The sequence below is a fragment of the Alexandromys fortis genome, unplaced genomic scaffold (genome assembly GCF_014885135.2).
Source record: "Alexandromys fortis isolate MF-2015 unplaced genomic scaffold, M_Fortis_MF-2015_v1.1 scaffold_129, whole genome shotgun sequence".
NCBI classification, from domain to species: Eukaryota; Metazoa; Chordata; class Mammalia; order Rodentia; family Cricetidae; genus Alexandromys; species Alexandromys fortis.
Window position 1 is genome coordinate 400,661 of NW_026068022.1, and position 19,055 is coordinate 419,715.

The 19,055-nt window shown below is 32.3% G+C and overlaps 1 protein-coding gene across 1 annotated transcript in view; it reads left to right on the top strand.

The window, feature by feature from the left end:
• Positions 1 to 19,055, top strand: part of Ncam2 (neural cell adhesion molecule 2) — a 390,522-nt gene that overhangs the window by 248,606 nt on the left and 122,861 nt on the right. Inside the window, exon 8 of the mRNA XM_050163353.1 lies at positions 3,473 to 3,618. Coding sequence (XP_050019310.1) covers positions 3,473 to 3,618 — 146 coding nt within the window. The remainder of the gene's footprint in view (positions 1 to 3,472; positions 3,619 to 19,055) is intronic.

A 19,055-nucleotide genomic window follows, 5' to 3' on the forward strand; every position in this document is an offset into this window, starting at 1 on the left:
GGTGTTTCAGTACTGTTTGTAATTTCAGTTCCTGGTTATCTGATCTCTCCTTCTGGCCTCACTGGCTAATACCTGGGTGTGATATACAGATATGCGCCCACACCAAACCACCAATAGACATAAAATTAAATAAAAATATCCCTGCTTTAAAAAAGTAAATATATTACTAAAATTTAGTTAATTTTAACTACCTTTACATATGCTATAATCAAATTATTTTATGATTAAAAATTATACAAATGAAAAATGTAAAATATATTGTTAAGAAAAGTATATGCTCATTCTATTGACTGTAAATATTTTTCTTACTTTGAATAAAAGATGAATAATGAAACTTTCTGCCTTCTGCTGTCTGTAATTTTAGCTGCTGTGTGGAAGCATTTACTGAATGGCAGAGACCTACATAATATCTATAGATTCCAGTAGGATGATGGGAAATTTTGATGAAAACATAAAATGTGAATAATAACACATTCCCAGAATAATGTGGGATAAGATTAGTCAAGTTGCATTGAATAAAGACTGCCGTTTAGGTTAGTGGGGTTTTTAAGTTTCAAATTCAGGACATGATAAAATGATAGTTACACAAGTCTTCAATGACAAAATAAAAGCCAGCATAGGAACTCCCTATGGAGGAGAGGCGAACACATGGGTTTGAAACTTTTAGAAATATAGGAAATCCTTAGATTTTTCTAAACTGCTTGGCCCTGATAGGTTAGAACATAAGTGGGTGGAGTAAACAGAACAGAATGCTGGAAGGATGAGGAAGTGAGCTCAGATGCCATGCTCCTCTCTCCCAGGCAGACACGATGAAGCTCTGACCCAGGATGGACATAGGCTAGAATCTTCCCAGTAAGTACACCTCGGTGCTACACACATTAATAGAAATGGGTAATCAAGATGTAAGAATTAGCCAGTATGAAGTTAGAGCTAATGGGCCAGGCAGTGTTTAAATGAATACAATTTGTGTGTTGTTATTTTGGGGCATAAGCTAGCCAGGTGGCCGGGAACCAGGCTGTGGGAAGAGGCCCGCAGCTCCCACTACATTTCCTGTTTCTCCAACACATTTTCATTTTTCTTTTGGCTTGGTTTGGTTTTAATTTCTCCAAAATTTTATTTTCATGGGGGGCTCCGCAATGCTGAATGGCAAATATGGAAGAACTGAGAAATGAGCAAAACTGGGTGCATGATGTGAAATTCAAAAAAAAAATAAAGATAATATATTTAAGACAAAAGAAAACAAATGCTAGGGAAATACCTCATCATCATTTCTTCTTTTATTAGGTTGTTAGCATATGAGAGCAGAGAGATGCATTAGGATTGCTGAAACATGAAAGGATGCATAAAACATCACATCATTCTTGTGATCACCTTGTGAAGACCACTCATAAAATCTGTATTTATTTTGAAAGATAAAATATATCTAAAAAAGTTAAAAGGAATAAATGTAAAATATGTTAAACTTTGTCCAAGACATTCCTGATATTAGGGATCTTATTTTTGATATTAAGAAAAACTTAATTTTATTTTCTAGTTAATTATACTGATAGTGTTTTATTCTTAAAGTTATGTGTACTGACACCATACACCTGGATTTTAGAATCTTATCTATTTTATTTTGCAAATTAAGAAAGAAAAAAGAGAGAGAAAGGAAGGAAGGAGAGAGTGAGAGAGCGAGAAAGAAAGGCTGTGTTTTATTTAGGCTTTCTTTTGCTATGAGGAAACACAATAACCAAAAGTAACTTGGGGAGAGAATGGATTATTTCCTCTTACAAATCAAAGGTCACACTCTATTACAGAGGTCATGAGCTCAAAGCAGAAAACAAAACGTGCTAACTAAAGCAGAAAGCATGGGACTGGGGTGTTGTAGGAGCTGTGGACTGTATTCCTGCCGCCCCAGCTCCCAGCCGCCTGGCTAGCTTATGCTCCAAAATAACTACACACAAACTGTATTCTTTTAAACACTGCTTGGCTCTTCTCAGCTAACTCTTGCACCTGGACTAGCCCATTTCTAATAATGTGTGTAGCACCCCAAGGTGCGCTTACCTGGAAGATTCTACTCTACGCCCATCCTGGGTCGGATCTTCAGCGTGTCTGCCCCAGAGAGCAAAGCTAAGGCGTATGAGCTCACTTCCTCTTCCTCCCAGCATTCTGTTCTGTTTACTCCACCCACCTATGTTTTAACCCATCAGGGCCAATCAGTTTCTTTATTATTTAACCAATGACCTTCCTCCATCACTGGGGAAGTAGAAGCAGTTAACTGGTTTGCTTAGCTTTCTTTCATGTAAAAGCCAGGACAACATGCCTTGGGTGACCCCAACCACAGTGAGATGGTGCCTCCCACAGTCACCATCAATCAAGAAAATGCTCCTCAGACTTGTCTACAGGTCAGTCTTGTGGAAGCAACTAAGGTTCTGTCTTCTCAGATGACACTAGTTTGTGTCAAGTTGATAAAATCAATGCAAAACAGCTGCAACAATAACAAAACAAAACCACCAGAGAAATTAGCCAGGGCAGACAGGTAACACAAATTCTACATTTTAAAACATGGTGCTATTATGTACATTGTCAAGGTAGGTATATTTTATTATAAAGAAAATGTCATCCCAATATACTTAATGTTGTGTTATATAGGATTATAGTTGTGAAGAAATAGTTTAATGTTTACAGTACCTTTTCTCATTCTGTGACCATTTTACTCATGTTGTAGTGACATCCCATAAAATTATTTTTGTTTTTATTTCATAATTGTAATTTTTCTGCTGTCATGAATTATAATGCAAATATCTAATATGCAGAATATCTGATATGCAACCCCAGTGAAAGGGTTGTTCATCCCCCACAACCCTGCAAAGGACTTATGACTCACAGGCTGAGAAACACTGATATAAAGCTATGTTAAAGTTAATTACATTCCCAGTTAGTCACTTGTAATTGCGTACAGAACAATGTTTCAACATCTCTTTTTGTCATGAAAAATTTCATGATTATTTCTAACTCTACACCTTAGGTATCAAATAAGCTGTAAACATTTGTCTACTTGCTGAGCTCATTAAAAGTTAAAATGCAAGAAATGACTAAAGAGATGCTATAAATGTGTTCATTTGTGTTTGGATGCTTACAGATATGTGTCTTTAGTAGGAGATTTCAATTTTGTGGCTTTAGGGAATGAATAAAAGAATGTTACACCAAATTGGCAAAACTTTGAAAGGAATTATGTTTTATACTGATTTATAAGATACATATTAATTATAATAAAAATAGATAAACATTATTATCTATAACTTTTCCCATTCTTATTTATTTATTTATTTTTTATTTATTTATGGTATTTTAGAAAGTAAGTTGTAACTGCTATGGAATTAGTCATATAATACCATTCAAATATGTAGTGATCTAGTATGGAATTTTCATTGTGAATAGTAACCTTTCTAGGCTAATAGCAACTGAATAACATGTACAATTTTTACAGTACAGCCGCATATATTACAACTTCAGAATGAGACAACATCTGAGAATGGTCATGTCACACTCATCTGTGAGGCAGAAGGCGAGCCTATTCCAGAAATCACCTGGAAAAGAGCAGTGGATGGAGTCACATTTTCTGAAGGTGATAAGGTAATACTGCTCTTTCTAGAAGGAAAAACACGGAAGTATACAATTTACTAACTTATACAAACTAAATAAATGACTTACTTATTAAACCTACTGTAAAGTAAGTTTAAAAATGATTGTACAGAAGAAAATAAAGTCAATTACTATCACCTAAAATGTATTTCATAAATTACAAGGTTCTAGGTTATTAATATTACGTTTAAAGTGACTTTCGTGGGTTTTTTGGTATACAATGAATTCCTAAAAAAAAAATAATGATAGTTTAGATTCAATCTTCTCTGTATAAATAAAGTCTTAAAAAACTGTGGCAATCATTTAGCCTTTACTTTTCAAGCATGTTTTTATGCATAGGCTTCTGAGTTCGTGTAATGAAATCTCTAACAAAAAGGTATCAGGACAAACATACAGCATTTTGATGAGCTTTCACGACAAAGAATTGAGGTTATACAGAGTTTAAGTATTATTGTATACTGTACTTCATGAGTTTCTATTATTGCTAATTTTCAGAATTACTCATATGATAATTTAAGCATACACAAGAAACAGAAAAATGATGTAGAATAAAAAAACAGAGGAAGTGGTAATGGCATTACTGGAATTAGTATTTAACATCTCTAAAAATATTTTGGTAGCATTATATGTATTGGAGTAATTTAAATGAATTCATACAACATTTTATGTGTATATATATATATAATAAAATTAGTGAAAGCACTTTTTCTTACTAATGTGATAATAGGAAAACTAGTAACTACTTAGTCTACATTGCACTTCCTGTCCTTTCACCTGACCATGTTGTATTCAACAGTATATTATAATCATAATTTGAAAGGAAGTCAGTTTAGTTCTTTTCTCATTTGTAAGAATGTGTTGACATTTTTCCTGTATCCTCTTGATGACATTTTTAACAGTGTATAACTCTTTAGAAAATAATTATGGACATTCACTAGGTTTGTTTTATATGTTCAATTAAAAATAAAAGTATAAATTGTTCATGGCCACCATCATGTTTCAGAAGCATTACAGACTTTTCCTTAAAAATTTCCTATCTCAAGAAGCAAAGGAATTGGTACGAAAGAGGAAAGAAGTCTAAAATGCACTGATGTCGACCACATTAGTGAAAACTTAATCAGATAATCTAAAATGGTAATAAATTGTTTCAGTTTGGCATATGTCTGTGAATCAAGTAATTACTCTCATACCATTACTTCTTAGGAGTTTCTGTATATACCAAATTCACGGATTTCTTAATGTTTTTCTAGCTAAAAATTCATCTTTTCTCCATGTTATCTCACTTTCGTCCTTTGACTGAGACTCTCATATGTACATGCTGAACATGAAGTATCTATTATTTTGATATTTTCATCGATAAAGTAACATCAAATAAACAGAAACATCTGTTATTTACTCTAACAGCTATGCTCCAAGCTGTTTCAAACCTGCCACACAGAAATTTTTTCCATAGTAGCTGTGGAAAAAAATCTCTTGTTTTTTTGATTTGATAAGCACTATTATTATTGAAGAAAACCTTTCTTAGAAGCTTAAGTTAGAGTCAAAACAGAAAATGTAAAAATGTAATTTTTCATACAAATTCATACAATAGACAAAGAAATTAATCTAATTTCTATCATGATATTTCTAACACCATTTTAAGCATTCTGACTTATTATCTATGTATCATTATGTCTCTTTCCTGAAAGTATCCCTAGTTTCCTCAACAGAAAATACACATTGAATAATTGAAATGATCTTTTAGGAAGGCAGGCCATTTTTTTAAATTTCATTTTTTACAGATATACCAGCTCAGCTTTGCCAGTAGCATTTGGATTATTTAATGAAAATATTTCCATGCTTACATAAATCATTATAACCTGTATTAAATTCCTAATTTAATAACAAAGTGAAAAGTATATTGTCTCATGTCAATAATTTTGTTGCAAAGCTTATGACAAATGAATTTTGATTACTAATGGTCTTTAGAAAGTGTGACACCTATGACCTGATTGAACATTTAATTTTATTGGTTGGCCTGAGACTGTATCATTTTAGTTATGGAAATTAACATGACATTGAATTTTCTAGCAATATCACTAGGAGATATTGTAATAATTTAGATTCTATATTTTCAACCTTGAAGTTAATTCAGTATTTTTTGTTCACAGCTGAGGAATATTTAATATATTTATTTGGAGCCACATGAGTATGAATTCAGGACACTCTGGAAATAGACTTTAGCTTCCTGGCTCTTTATCAAGATTAAATTCAAGAACTAATTCTTTGAATAGGAAAATATTATTAACAATACTGTGTAAGACTCTGCTTGGGACTTGGAAAATATAACACTAAGTAATCACAGCCACTTAGACCAGTGCAATCAAGGCTTTGATGAAACTGAAAATCCATATTTGTGTTTTAGGAACCACATTAATATGTTTTCCTACAACATGAAGAGGTACTCATCCTTAAAAATATTTAAAAAGATTCTATGAAGTAACAGTTTTTGATTGTCTGTTTTATACTTATGGTATAAAACATAATATGCTAGTAGAGATATAGTAGTCCATGAATTGTTGTTGCATGTAATTGACCATATTTTCACTGCATTCCAATGTTACATATTGCACTTTAAGGGTTCTTGGTAGCAGAATTTTCAACCTTCACGTATGGGAAAAAAATCCAGTTTCTTGCCATGGATGAGAACATGAAGAATGGGTGTTGGACTAAAAATACTTGAGTTGCAAGCATAAAAACCTAAGTTTGATTTACTTCCACAGCCCATGTAAAAAGTATTGAGTGTGGTTGTCCACGTCAGTAGCCTCAGTCTATTTATTCCATAGTGTTTGACAGGCAGAAACAAGTATAAAATATTTCTCTTTTGTATAATAGCAAGTTATATATCTACTCACTTCTTACAACATGAAATAAGAGTTGAATAGTCAAATATAGGCATTTAAAAGAGTTTCTTCTTCTGTAATAAACTTAAAAAGTTTGTGAATATGTTTGCTGTGTATATTTTAATCTTACGAATTTTTCAGGGCCTGCCACCCAAGTCCCATAAAATCACTCATGGAAGCTTATTCTTAGGAATGTTTGGCCTTAGCTTGACTTGTTTCTTGCCAGTTTTTCTTAAATTATCGCTACTACCGTTTGTCTCTGGGCTTTCACCTTTTCTTTTTTCTGTATATCTTACCTTTACTCTTAGTCTGTGGCTGGCTGCTGGTTTGGTGCCTGCCCTTTAGAGTCCAACTCTCCTTGTTCTCTTGCTGCTCCTTCTCATTTCCCCTTCTATTTATACTCTCTGCCTGACAGCCCCGCCTCTCCTGCCGTGCTTTTGGCCTTTCAGCTCTTTATTAGACCATCATGTATTTTAGACAGATGAAGAATCACTACTTTGTAGAGTTAAACAAATGCAGCATAAATAAAAGAACATATCTTTATATCATTAAACAGATGTTACTCAGCACAAACCAAAGTAACACACCTTAAAATAATATTTCTCAACATATGTTAATAGCCCAGTATTATCTGGCTTCTACAATTCTTCCTCCCTCCTTCGACCGGGAGCTCTTCCCAATAATTGGCTCTGAAACAACCCTATCTTAAAATATATTTTTCCATGCAATATTGCAAAATATTCTGTAGAGTATACCAATGATATTTCAGTTAGGACACAGTCCATTCTCACAATCCTCTGTGAGCTTTCTCTCTACTATATGACTATTTTTCAAAGGCATAATGGGTACATAAGTAAACAAATTATTCACAACTCATTGTGACTGACATTCATTTAATTATAACTTTGAAAAGATTGCCCCTGAAAGTGATATCCTCAATTTGATGATAAACATGAACAGCCAATTTCAAACACATTATTTTTATTAAGTGAAAATGTACTAGCTGTGGTCTGAGCTATGATCACTTTCAAAGTGTCTGGCTAAAATGCTATTGTTTCCTCTCGTGTTTACATGTCTTCAAAGGATGTATCTTTTCATGTAAAAGGAAACAACTGTATGTTTATTTTTATATTTACTGAATATGACTCAGCCTTATTTTAATAATTAAACCATTTTTATTCACCCTAATAAACCAATAGACATAAACTAAAAGCTAGTAATGATTAAATAAACCTGGATTGAGTTTTTAGTTATAACTCCTGGAAAATATCTATTTAAGTTTTTATGATCCTATCATAAAACTATAATACTTTCTAACAATATTTTTACTAATTCTTGACGATTCATTTATACATACAATTTGATCATCTTCAATTCCCACTCCTCTTCCAATCCCTCCCAAATACAGTTCATTTTCCAACTTCCCTCCATGTTATGTTATCCTTACATGTTTTAATAACCCAAGGAAAACAATTTTGTAATATAGCTTCAGTATTTTCAAGGATGTTTTCAGTTTTTAATATACATGTTACATTATATATGTGTTATATATGTTATATAACATACAAACGTACATATAAGCATTATGTTTCAGTGATATATACCCACTACAGGAGTGCAGTCTTGCTCTAAAATAAAAACTTTTCTTATTTTAAAACCATAATCAGAATATATTAAATGAAAAAAGTCTATTTTCAACATTAGCAAGAAATAGAAGAAATAAAAAATCACCTAAACCTCAGTGATTCAAAGACAATACAGTGAAATTTTTAAAGTCACCTGAAAATCTCTACTGAAAGTTCTTATAATTATTTCTTATCTATGAAAATTGCATTGTACTTTTTCTCTTTTATTTTATTTTATGCTGTTCCATCCTTAAGCAAAGATGAACATAATTGTTGATACAAATCCTTAAACTTTAGTTTTATAAAATGTAGGCAATGAAATAATGGGAAAGTGACCGTCACTTATGTAACAAATATTTCATTTCTGATGTGCAGATGTTTGGACTCACTAGTCTGTATTATTTAGGGTTCTCTAGAAGAACCACTCTGTGTGCACGAACACACACACACACACACACACACACACACACGATTTATTAGAATGGCTTATATGCCATGCATTAGTTAGATCAACAATGTCATTGTCGTTTCTGAAAGGTTGAGAATCTGATAATTATTAACTTCATCAAAATAAATGTCTCAACTTTTCTTCAATCTTTTGTTAGAATCCTGAAGAAGTATGTTCTAATACCAGCAAAATAATGCCTCGGGGATAGAATCAATGTACTGAATATACAATTTTGAGATATGCTCTAGCCATATTCAAATATGTCAATTTGAGCACTGAAGCTTACCTACAATGCCCACAGGTAGAGGTTTGATTTCTGTATCATGTGTACTTACTACTCAGTTCAAGCAGTTTATTTCTGCATTATTGCATTTAGCAAATTTTGCCTAATATTATCAGAATATTTCATTGTATTTTGCTCCATGCTAAAAAAAAATGATTGTACTCTTGTCTGTTTTTCAAGGGAAAAAGACCAATGAAGTATAAGGATGTAATCAATTTCTATCATCTTTTTTATTACCACAAAAATTTATGACTTCCAATCTCCTTTCCCTGCTTAATTAATTAGCAAAATTAGACCAGACTTTCCACTATAATAATGAGTTTCAGTCATTTGAAGAGTTTCCAGTTATCTACATTTGTAAAATTTTTATTATTATAGAAAAATACAATATAGAAGATATAATAGTATACTTATATCATTATACTTAAAGATGAAGGGCAATATACAATATTTTCTAAGTAAGTCTAATTCTGGATAGAAGAATTTATTTTGGCTGTATTTTACTTCATTTGTGTCTTTTTTCAATGCTATGATATGCACTCTGTGAAGCAGAAATGGATATTTATACATTTAAAGTTTAAAAATTATTAAAAAACAAGTGAAAATAAATATGAAAACTAAGCTTAGGTTTCAAGAAAATAATCTTAATATAAAACCCAAACATTTTATGACATTTATATATTCAAAATTAGACAATAAATTAATTTAATAAAATATTTTATAACATTTATTTAATACTCAAATATTTTGGATTTTCATATGTACATTAGAAGTAGATATTTTGCTTCCTTTCTGTGGTTATCAATATTAAAATTAAAGTAGAATTTGAAAAATACATGAATTTCCTAACAATCACATTCAGGAATTTTATATAACACTGTGCTTAAATTCAGCTAATTGTTTCTTCCATTGACTTTCTCTAGAATAATACATGATCATCAATGTCTGAAAGAAAAATCTTTACATATGAAGAAATGCTGCATCAAGAGATCTTGAATCTTTGTTTTTCTTTCTTTTTTTAAAATTTTTATTTATTTATTAAAGATTTCTGACTCTTCCCCGCCACCGCCTCCTATTTCCCTCCCCCTCCCCCAATCAAGTACCCCTCCCTCGTTAGCCCAAAGAGCAATCATGTTTCCCTGCCCTGTGGGAAGTCCAAGGACCACCCACCTCCATCCAGGTCTAGTAAGGTGAGCATCCAAACTGCCTAGGCTCCCACAAAGCCAGTACATGCAGTAGGATCAAAAACCCATTGCCATTGTTCTTGGGGTCTCAGTAGTCCTCATTGTCCACTATGTTCAGCAAGTCCGGTTTTATCCCAGGCTTTTTCAGACCCAGACCAGCTGGCCTTGGTGAGTTCCCGATAGATCATCCCCATTGTCTCAGTGTGTGGGTGCACCCCTTGCGGTCCCGAGTTCCTTGCTCGTGCTTTCTCTCCTTCTGCTCCTGATTTGGACCTTGAGATTTCAGTCCGGTGCTCCAATGTGGGTCTCTGTCTGTCTCCTTTTATCCCCTGATGAAGGTTATATTCAGGAGGATGCCTATATGTTTTTCTTTGGGTTCTCCTTATTTAGCTTCTCTAGGATCACTAATTATAGGCTTCAATGGAAGAATGGATGAAGAAAGTATGGAATATATACATATTAGGATACTACTCAGCAGTAAAAAACAAGGACTTCTTGAAGTTTGCAGGCAAATGGATGGAAATAGAAAACACTATACTGAGTGAGGTAAGCCAGACCCAAAAAAAGAGGAACATGGGATGTACTCATTCATATTTGGTTTCTAGCCATAAACAAAGAACATTGAGCCTATAATTAGTGAATCTTTGTTTTTCTTAATATCCTGCTTTGCTAATTATTTAGATGAATGTTAATATTAAATTATGTTCCTTAAAGGAGTATTCATACTACAATCAGGATAGAACTGCTGGAACATAGACTTCTGTGTGCCTCACTTGCTGGGAACTAACAAAACATTACTCTTCTAAATTTACTACATATAGCATAGGATTGGGAAACTGTGGGGGAATTACAGGGTAGAGTATCAAGTTATGTATTTTTATTAACTGGAAAAATGAAATCAAAACCTCCAAACATAAAATAATAATAAGTAATTTGAAATACTATTTTCAGTTAGTTAATACATATTGTTTACTGAAAAGAATCTCACACTAGATCATATAAATGTATTATTCCATGTAAGAAAAAATATTGGGAAATGAGGAAATAAAAGAGCTGTGTATTGTGTAAAGATGACTTGGGATGCTTTTTGTGGTTACACTATGTAAGTATCCCCTATATTTGAGACCCCTATATTTCTTCAATCATGTACACATGTGTACATGCCAATGCGTTCTCTCTCTCTCTCTCTCTCTCTCTCTCTCTCTCTCTCTCTCTCTCTCTCTCTCTCTCTCTCTCCCTCTCTCTCTCTCTCTCTCTCTCTCTCTCTCTCTCTCTCTCTCTCTCTCTCTCTCTCTCTCTCTCTCTCTCACATACACACACACACACACACACACACACACACACACACATTCATACACTCTGTAAAATGTAGGAGAAGTCTTCTTGTTCATCTTGGCCACCCAGAACCAAAATAATCACACAGAAATTATATTAATTAAATCACTGCTTGGTCCATTAGCTCTAGCTTCTTATTGGCTAACTTTTACGTATCAGTTTAGCCCATTTTTATTAATCTGTGTATCGCTATGTACCTGTGGCTTACTGGTTAATATTCCCAGCTTCTGTCTCTGGCAGCTCCATAGTGTATCTCAAATGCCACCCTTCTTTCTCCCAGCATTCAGTCCAGTCCTCTCTGCCTACCTAAGTTCTGCCATATCAACAGACCACGGCAGTTTCTTTATTCATTAATGGTAATCACAGCACACAGAGGGGAATCCCACATCAGTGAAGTGAATCTATATAATAAAAATGTTTAGATTTTTATATAAAATACAATTCTCCAGAATGATGCAGGAAATATATTAAGTTATATAACTCATGACTTCCTAATTGTGTTATTGTTGATATTCCACGTTGACATAATAGAGTATGCTGAACTTGTGCTGTGACAGTTCCGGTGATGAATTATTCCTCTGTGACATATGATAAGCTTTACCTTCAGGTCCACCATGTATACATTCTGTAGATGCTGTAGCATTAACTAGTCGAATAAGTCTGTGGTGTATCTTTTTTGTTTTGTTTTGTTTTCTTTTTCTTTTTTTCGAGACAGGGTTTCTCTGCGACTTTGGAGCCTGTCCTGGAACTAGCTCTGTAGACCAGGCTGGGCTCGAACTCACAGAGATCCGCCTGCCTCTGCCTCCCGAGTGATGGGATTAAAGGCGTGCGCCACCATCGCCCGGCTTGTCTGTGGTGTATCTTAACAAAGGTATTTAGATAAATTTTGATTTTTGTGGTGAAACCCTATTATGGCTAGATAACTACTAGTGTTTACTTAGTGATTTTTAATGATGCTGCACAATGTTTTTTTTTTTTTTTTTCAAATCCCTTATTCCTTTTTATCTTTCTGCTATGATCCAGCCAGTAGAAAAGTAACATTACTTTGGTAAAAATCTTTTATTAGGAAAAAAAGGGACCAAATTCTTACTTTAGAGAAGTATGATAAAGGGCACAGACCTACTCCTGGTATGTGTAGTATTACATTTATATTTTTATTTCTTTGTAGACATAATGTGCTTCTCTGAAGAAATTTTTTATTAGAGAGACATTTTTAGGGTATACCTAATGCATTTTTTCATGCTAGTGCTCTGAGAGCAATAATATAGGTCCCTGCTGGGCAATAGGCAGAACTGATACTTCTATTCCCTGTCTGATGTGGGTGGTAGAATATAATTAGCTGTGTGGGAAATCTTCCTTGATGCCCGTGAGCTGGCTGAGAGGTGAGTTTTCAATCATTTACAACTTTCTGAACTCCTTTCCAGCCTGTAGTTTGAATAAAGATTATAAGAAGTTCTAGTCATATGTAAAATAGGGGTTTTTCAAAGCTGTTTTTGAAAGAATTCTAGGACACGATTTTAAAGGTGCAAATTAATTATAAATTTTCAATTTATGAGATTTTTTTATTTGATAAAACATTATTTTTGTAATACAATAGAAATGTAATTCCCACTTTTGCAAATATTATTTTGAGTTCTGTATTATATATGGGAGTTTTGTAGCAAAAATGTATTATGTTTATAAATTACAGAATATTGATTTTTTTTTACTTCTGAATTTTTTTCTAAAAATTATTTCAGCCAGAATAATATAAACAGATATCAGAGAATATTAACAAATTAACAAATATAAAAATGATCTAGAAAATGCAATTTTGAAATGTGCATGGGTTCATTTATCAAATACTTTTAATTAAATAAATTCAGCCCAGAGGGTATTAGTTTTAATGTGTATATATTCAGCAAGGTATATTAGTTTACAACTCTGTTAAATATGATCAGAAAGAAAAGTTAATTATTTGATATATAGAAATAGTTTATTGTGATGATTCTATGAAAATTTCTCAATAAATTCTTCTAGTCAATGTTTGTGCCGAAAAGAAGCTCCTAAAATAATATTTAACATTCAAGTTGACGAATGAAATTGATCACATTCTCATTTTTATTACCCTTATCCAGTAATCTCATACTTCAATTGTTTTGTGGCCATAGAGTACCATAAAATAACCTGAGTATTTATAAGCCAAGATTTTCAGTTAAAATTTATCACCCATATATTATATAACTTGTGTTTATTTAGGGAAATAAACAATGTGAACATGACACCTTTTTTATTGGGTTTAATATATCATTGAAATGCAGCTCTTTCTAAGATATAGATTTTGTTTTCTTATCTGTAAAATTACATGTTTTTGATGACTTTATCTCTTGTATTATAAATGACCTTATGGAAATATTTAATAGTCCATCTATTTATTTCACAGTATGAATGGAAATTCTAGTTCTAAATTTGTAAATCTTTTCTGTAGTTAATCTTATCTTGTTCACTTTTGATAATGCATATTTTAAATTATATTGTCTATGAGATCACCATTATTTGATATGTCCTACACATTCTTAGAACTCTTTATGAAACAAGATACATCATAGATAATTTAGCATTATACCTAATCTCAATTGATAATGGTCCAGCTAAACTTAAAGAAAAGCTCACAATTTTTAGGCATGTTGTGTTTAAAATTGTGACTCATGACATGAAGTAAGTTATTTGTGACCTCAATGTTTATTTCGCATTCTTCTTGGGCCACTTTTTTTCTACTGTGTTAAAGTATAATTTGCACGTAACTTTAATGTACCTACTTATGGAATTTCATATCTTACTTCAACACATTCATAAAACACACACTGATACATTAAGGTTAACAAGCATTCTAATGCCTATTTTTATTTATATTTTGAGCCTTTACATACTTTACATAAATTTATAAGTTATATGTTTTCAACCTTTCTAATGCTGCAACCCTTTAATATAGTTTCTTATGTTATAGTAAACCCCAGCCATAAAAATATTTTCATTGTTATTTTTCCTACTCTTACAAATTGTAATATTAATTTATGTGTCTTCCTGTGGTCTTAGGCAATGACTGAGAAAAAGTATTTCAATATCTCAAAAGGGGTCCCGACTCATATGTTGAAAAATACATGTGTCTGTAGTGATGTCATTCTGGTGCAAAACACCAGACATTGTCTATACCGTCCAACTGCTTTTTAGTACCTCTTCTCAAAACTATCTTTACACTTTGGCCTGTCTCTTTCCCCAAGAATCTTTATTTGCTAATTCCAACTTTTATTGCTCATTTCAGGAGGGAGAACTTGAGATATTTGTTGTTCTCTGCCAGTATTAATTCACTTTGCATAATATCTTGCAGTTTTATTCATTTTGCTACAAACCACAGGATTTGATTTTTTTTTTCTTTATTTCCAGATATTTTACTTTGTGTGTATGGCACATTTTCTTACTCATTCATCCATCAGTTCATACTTGAGAAGGCTCTATATATTTTCTACTGTAAACACTGCCAGAATAAGCATTAGAGAGATGTTGCCTTGGTTTGATGATTTCATTTCCTTAACTGTCCACACGGATTGTTTGGTCACTTTGAAGTTACTATGGAAACCTCTACATTCTTCTCTATAATGGCTCTTTTCACTTACATTCCTGTCAACAGTGCACTTTCCTCCTATACCATCATCAGGATTTGTTACTTTTTGATAACAGTCATTCTAGGTCATGACAAATGTACAGAAAATAGAAAAGGATAGTAGAAGTATATCCATAGAAGACCCATTAGTGGTAAGAGCCATTCTCAATATACCATAAACATCAGTAATTTATCTAGCACCCGATTTTAAAAATTCACTTATTCTTTGAACATTTTATACATTTATGTGATGGGGAAGATAGAAAACTACAAACAGACACCAGAGGCAGATGCAGTAAGGGGAAAAATTAACAAAGTTCATATAAAATTAGAGACAGGGAATATGGGAAATAGAAAGGCTCAACCATGGTTGGCTAGGGGATGGAGAAATGAGAGAATGGCTAGAGTATTAGTAAAAATGGAGGGTATAAACAAAACACTTTGTGAATAGGTTGTATAGTAACCAATAGTTTTAATTCAAGAATATTTATCTAGAAAAAATAGTAGGACACAGGTAACATGAAAGGAAAAGAAAGGAATCCTTATCAATACTTTTAGATTGTCTGTCTCCTTGATGATCCCAATCAGTATTTTAAGAATGCATTTTCTATCAAAGACAAACCTATATCCTGCATATCTATATAAATTAATGTGTGGATATATATAGAAGATACATATTAGTGAGAGATAGATAAACAGATGCATATACAGATAACAAAAATCAAAATGAAGAGTAATATACTGCATTTCTCTTCTATATTAAGCATATTTTAAAATTATTTTCTGCACACTTTCCTTCCAGTTTTCTTTTAACTTTACCCCAGTCAAGCTTTGATGATGCCTTTCTACTCAAACTCTGGCATGTTTACCAATTTACTCTAAACCTAACAGTAGGCCACCAGTTCTTATCTTTCATTATGGCGTAAAGTAGTGATGATCTAGTAAAATCCCTTTTGATTGAAGTGTGTTGTTTTCTTTTATTTCTTGGATTCTCTTGTTTGTTTTCTCTCATAATACTTTTCCAAATATCATAAAGTCACACTTGATCCCTGTGTAACTGAAGATAGTTGTGGGCACTTACTCTGGCATCTCTAAGTATATTCATTCGGTTAGTCTTCAGACTTTTAACTAATAAAAGGATTTCGAAAGCTGGAAATTTCCACCCTGGAACACTCTACTGAGTAATTCCATTTCCAAATGAACTAAACAGAATAAACTATCCAGTACAAACTTAGAAATTTTTAATCTACTCACTTATTCTTTATCCATCATAGCCTCATTAAATACAGTATTTTTTTCTCCCATCTTATATGGTCTAAACTCTTGGATAAATTCAGTCCCTGTGTATTATTTCAACTACACTCATTATTATACCAAGCTCCTAATGTAATCCATACTCAAAATATCATTATTATTTCCTTGATCTAAGGTATCATCATCACTTGTAAAGTTTATGGTAATAAATGTCAAGAGGTTTCAACATATCTAACCTCTTCCATGTTTTCTTGTTAAAGAGGCTAGCATGATCTATTTTAGTAAAGTTGGGCAATTTAATTTCTCTATTAGAAACTGTTCACATTCTCATAGCATTCAGAACCCACTGCTGTTTTCTGTATTTTTTATAGTTATATTTCATTTGTATTTTAATAAGTAAAGCTTGCCTGAAGATCAGAACACAAAGCATCTACACCGGTCAGCCATAAGGGCAGGCAGTGGTGTAATACACCTTTAATGCAGCAGACATAGTAGTTAAACATAGAGGTGGTGGTGCACGTCTTAAATCTCAGCACCAGAGAGGAATATAAGGCAGGATGATACAGGAACTTACTTGCTTCCTTTCAGTGTGAAGATTTCATTGAGGTTTGCACTCTCTAGTGGCTTGACTGATTTTCTTCTCTGATCTTCAGGATAAACAGTGTATCTGTCTCTGGCTTTTATTTTTCATGCTACATTTATCTAAGATAAGCCACTCCTCATCCATTTAATGTTGTTTTCCCTCATCTCCTACAATTACAATAAGCTAATTTAGTCAAATGAAATTTAACAATTCTACTTCAATCCATGTATAGTGCAAACATTACTGTCATATCAAATATATATAGCATGAAAAATTGCCTCACATTTTGAATCATAAGTATGACAACATTAGACTTTCAAATTATGTTTAGATTTTCTGAGTGTTCTTTAAATGTCAAACAAAATCAGTATTATATTCTACTAAATTTTATAAATTTATTAATTATGAAAATTTTCATAGAGTGTTAGATACTTTAGATAAATTATATATAAAGTTCAAGAGAGTATAATTTAGCAGTCAAAAAATAGGTCAATTTGAATATTGAACTGTAGATAATATAATATAATATCTTATCGTTTTGGATCTCTGCAATTAAGTTTGAAGTTTACTATACCTAGAAGATTTCTTAGAGATTTTATAATTTAGTTATCAAAATTTCAGACAAAATGCAATCTTAGGGTTACCTTAAGGTGACTATGCAGCTATTTAATAGTCATATCAATGAATGTGTATTCCTTCTCTTGCTTTGAAAATTGTTAATTATTTTATGTGTAAAATAATATCTCATTTGGGAACACACTGTATCTCATATACAAGTTCACAGAAGCAGGAGGTCACCAAATCATACAGGCCCCATCTTTTGTTAAGAGCTGCAAATGAGAAGGAAATAAAGTTTTATTATGATTTTTCCACCCTTTACTAAATTCGAGGAACTAACTGCTCCTGCTGGTTTTATCACTAGCATGAGATAGTATGTTGCATGTTTTTACTGCTAAGTAATGCAATTTTTAGCACATCTACTTAACATTAACAGCATTATGCCTTGTAATTAGTGAACACTTTTCAAATCTATGTTCATCAGCACAATTGGGAACACAGGCTTTTTCTTATATGTTATATTTTCTCATACTAATGTGTCTGGAATACCTCATACTCTCTATGCACTTTTCACCAAACTTTTCCCTAATATTAATGTTGGTAGCTCATTTGTATCATCCAGAGTTAATATTTATCACTGAAAAAATTCATCCCAATCCTCTTTAATATGTAATTTTAAATAACTTTAGAGGAAAGATTATAAAAAAGAAATACAGTATATTGCAAGTGCTGTTATGTTGTAGTTCTTTCTACGGCTAGTGGTATGGATTCCTTTTCCCAAGCAATGAAATTCTTCTGTGAAGCCTTCTATATGTTGTCCATGTTTGAATGTATGTTTCCCTGTATAACACCTACACATACAGATGCTATAACACCTACACACTTACAGCAACCAAATTTTCAGCATTTTCTCATTTGCACTGTTTAATGACTTCCGTTCTACACTACTTTAAAAGTTCTTTCCTTGTCAATTGAAAATTTGTACTAATTAATGAAGTTCAGTTTCTCTGGACTTTTTTTTTCAGATTTTGTTTTTCAATTTAATTTATTAAAAAATTAAATTTACTTATCTATGTAACAGTGCTAAGATGTGTAATTACATGGTGACAGGCAATGTTTCCAATACATTCTGCGATATGTAAGTCAGATTACATGTATTATTGTTCTCAAATACTCATCATTCCTTTATAGTTCACAAAAACTCAAAATAATATCTATTATTTTAAAATCTATACCCTTCATTATCATTATCCATGTACTCCGCACTGTATAACAGCTCAAAGTACTTATACCATGTAAGGAAATTGTATTGTCTGATGATCAACCAAATAATGTCTCCTTTAGGTAACCTCTCAGCCTCTGGTTAATAAGATTTCACTCCCAATTTCTGTGACATCAGTTTCATTGAATCATGACTTAAAATAGACCATGTCATTTTGTGTTTCAAATGATATTAGCAGCTCAAAATTCTCTTATATGGTAGAATTGACAGTATATTCTTTTTAAATGTAAGAATAGGAATGCATACATATCAACATCTGCACATTTTTATCTGTTCATCCATAATAAACATTTGTATTATTTACATTTGTTGTCTATGTTAATAGTGTTGAAATTATATATATATATATATATA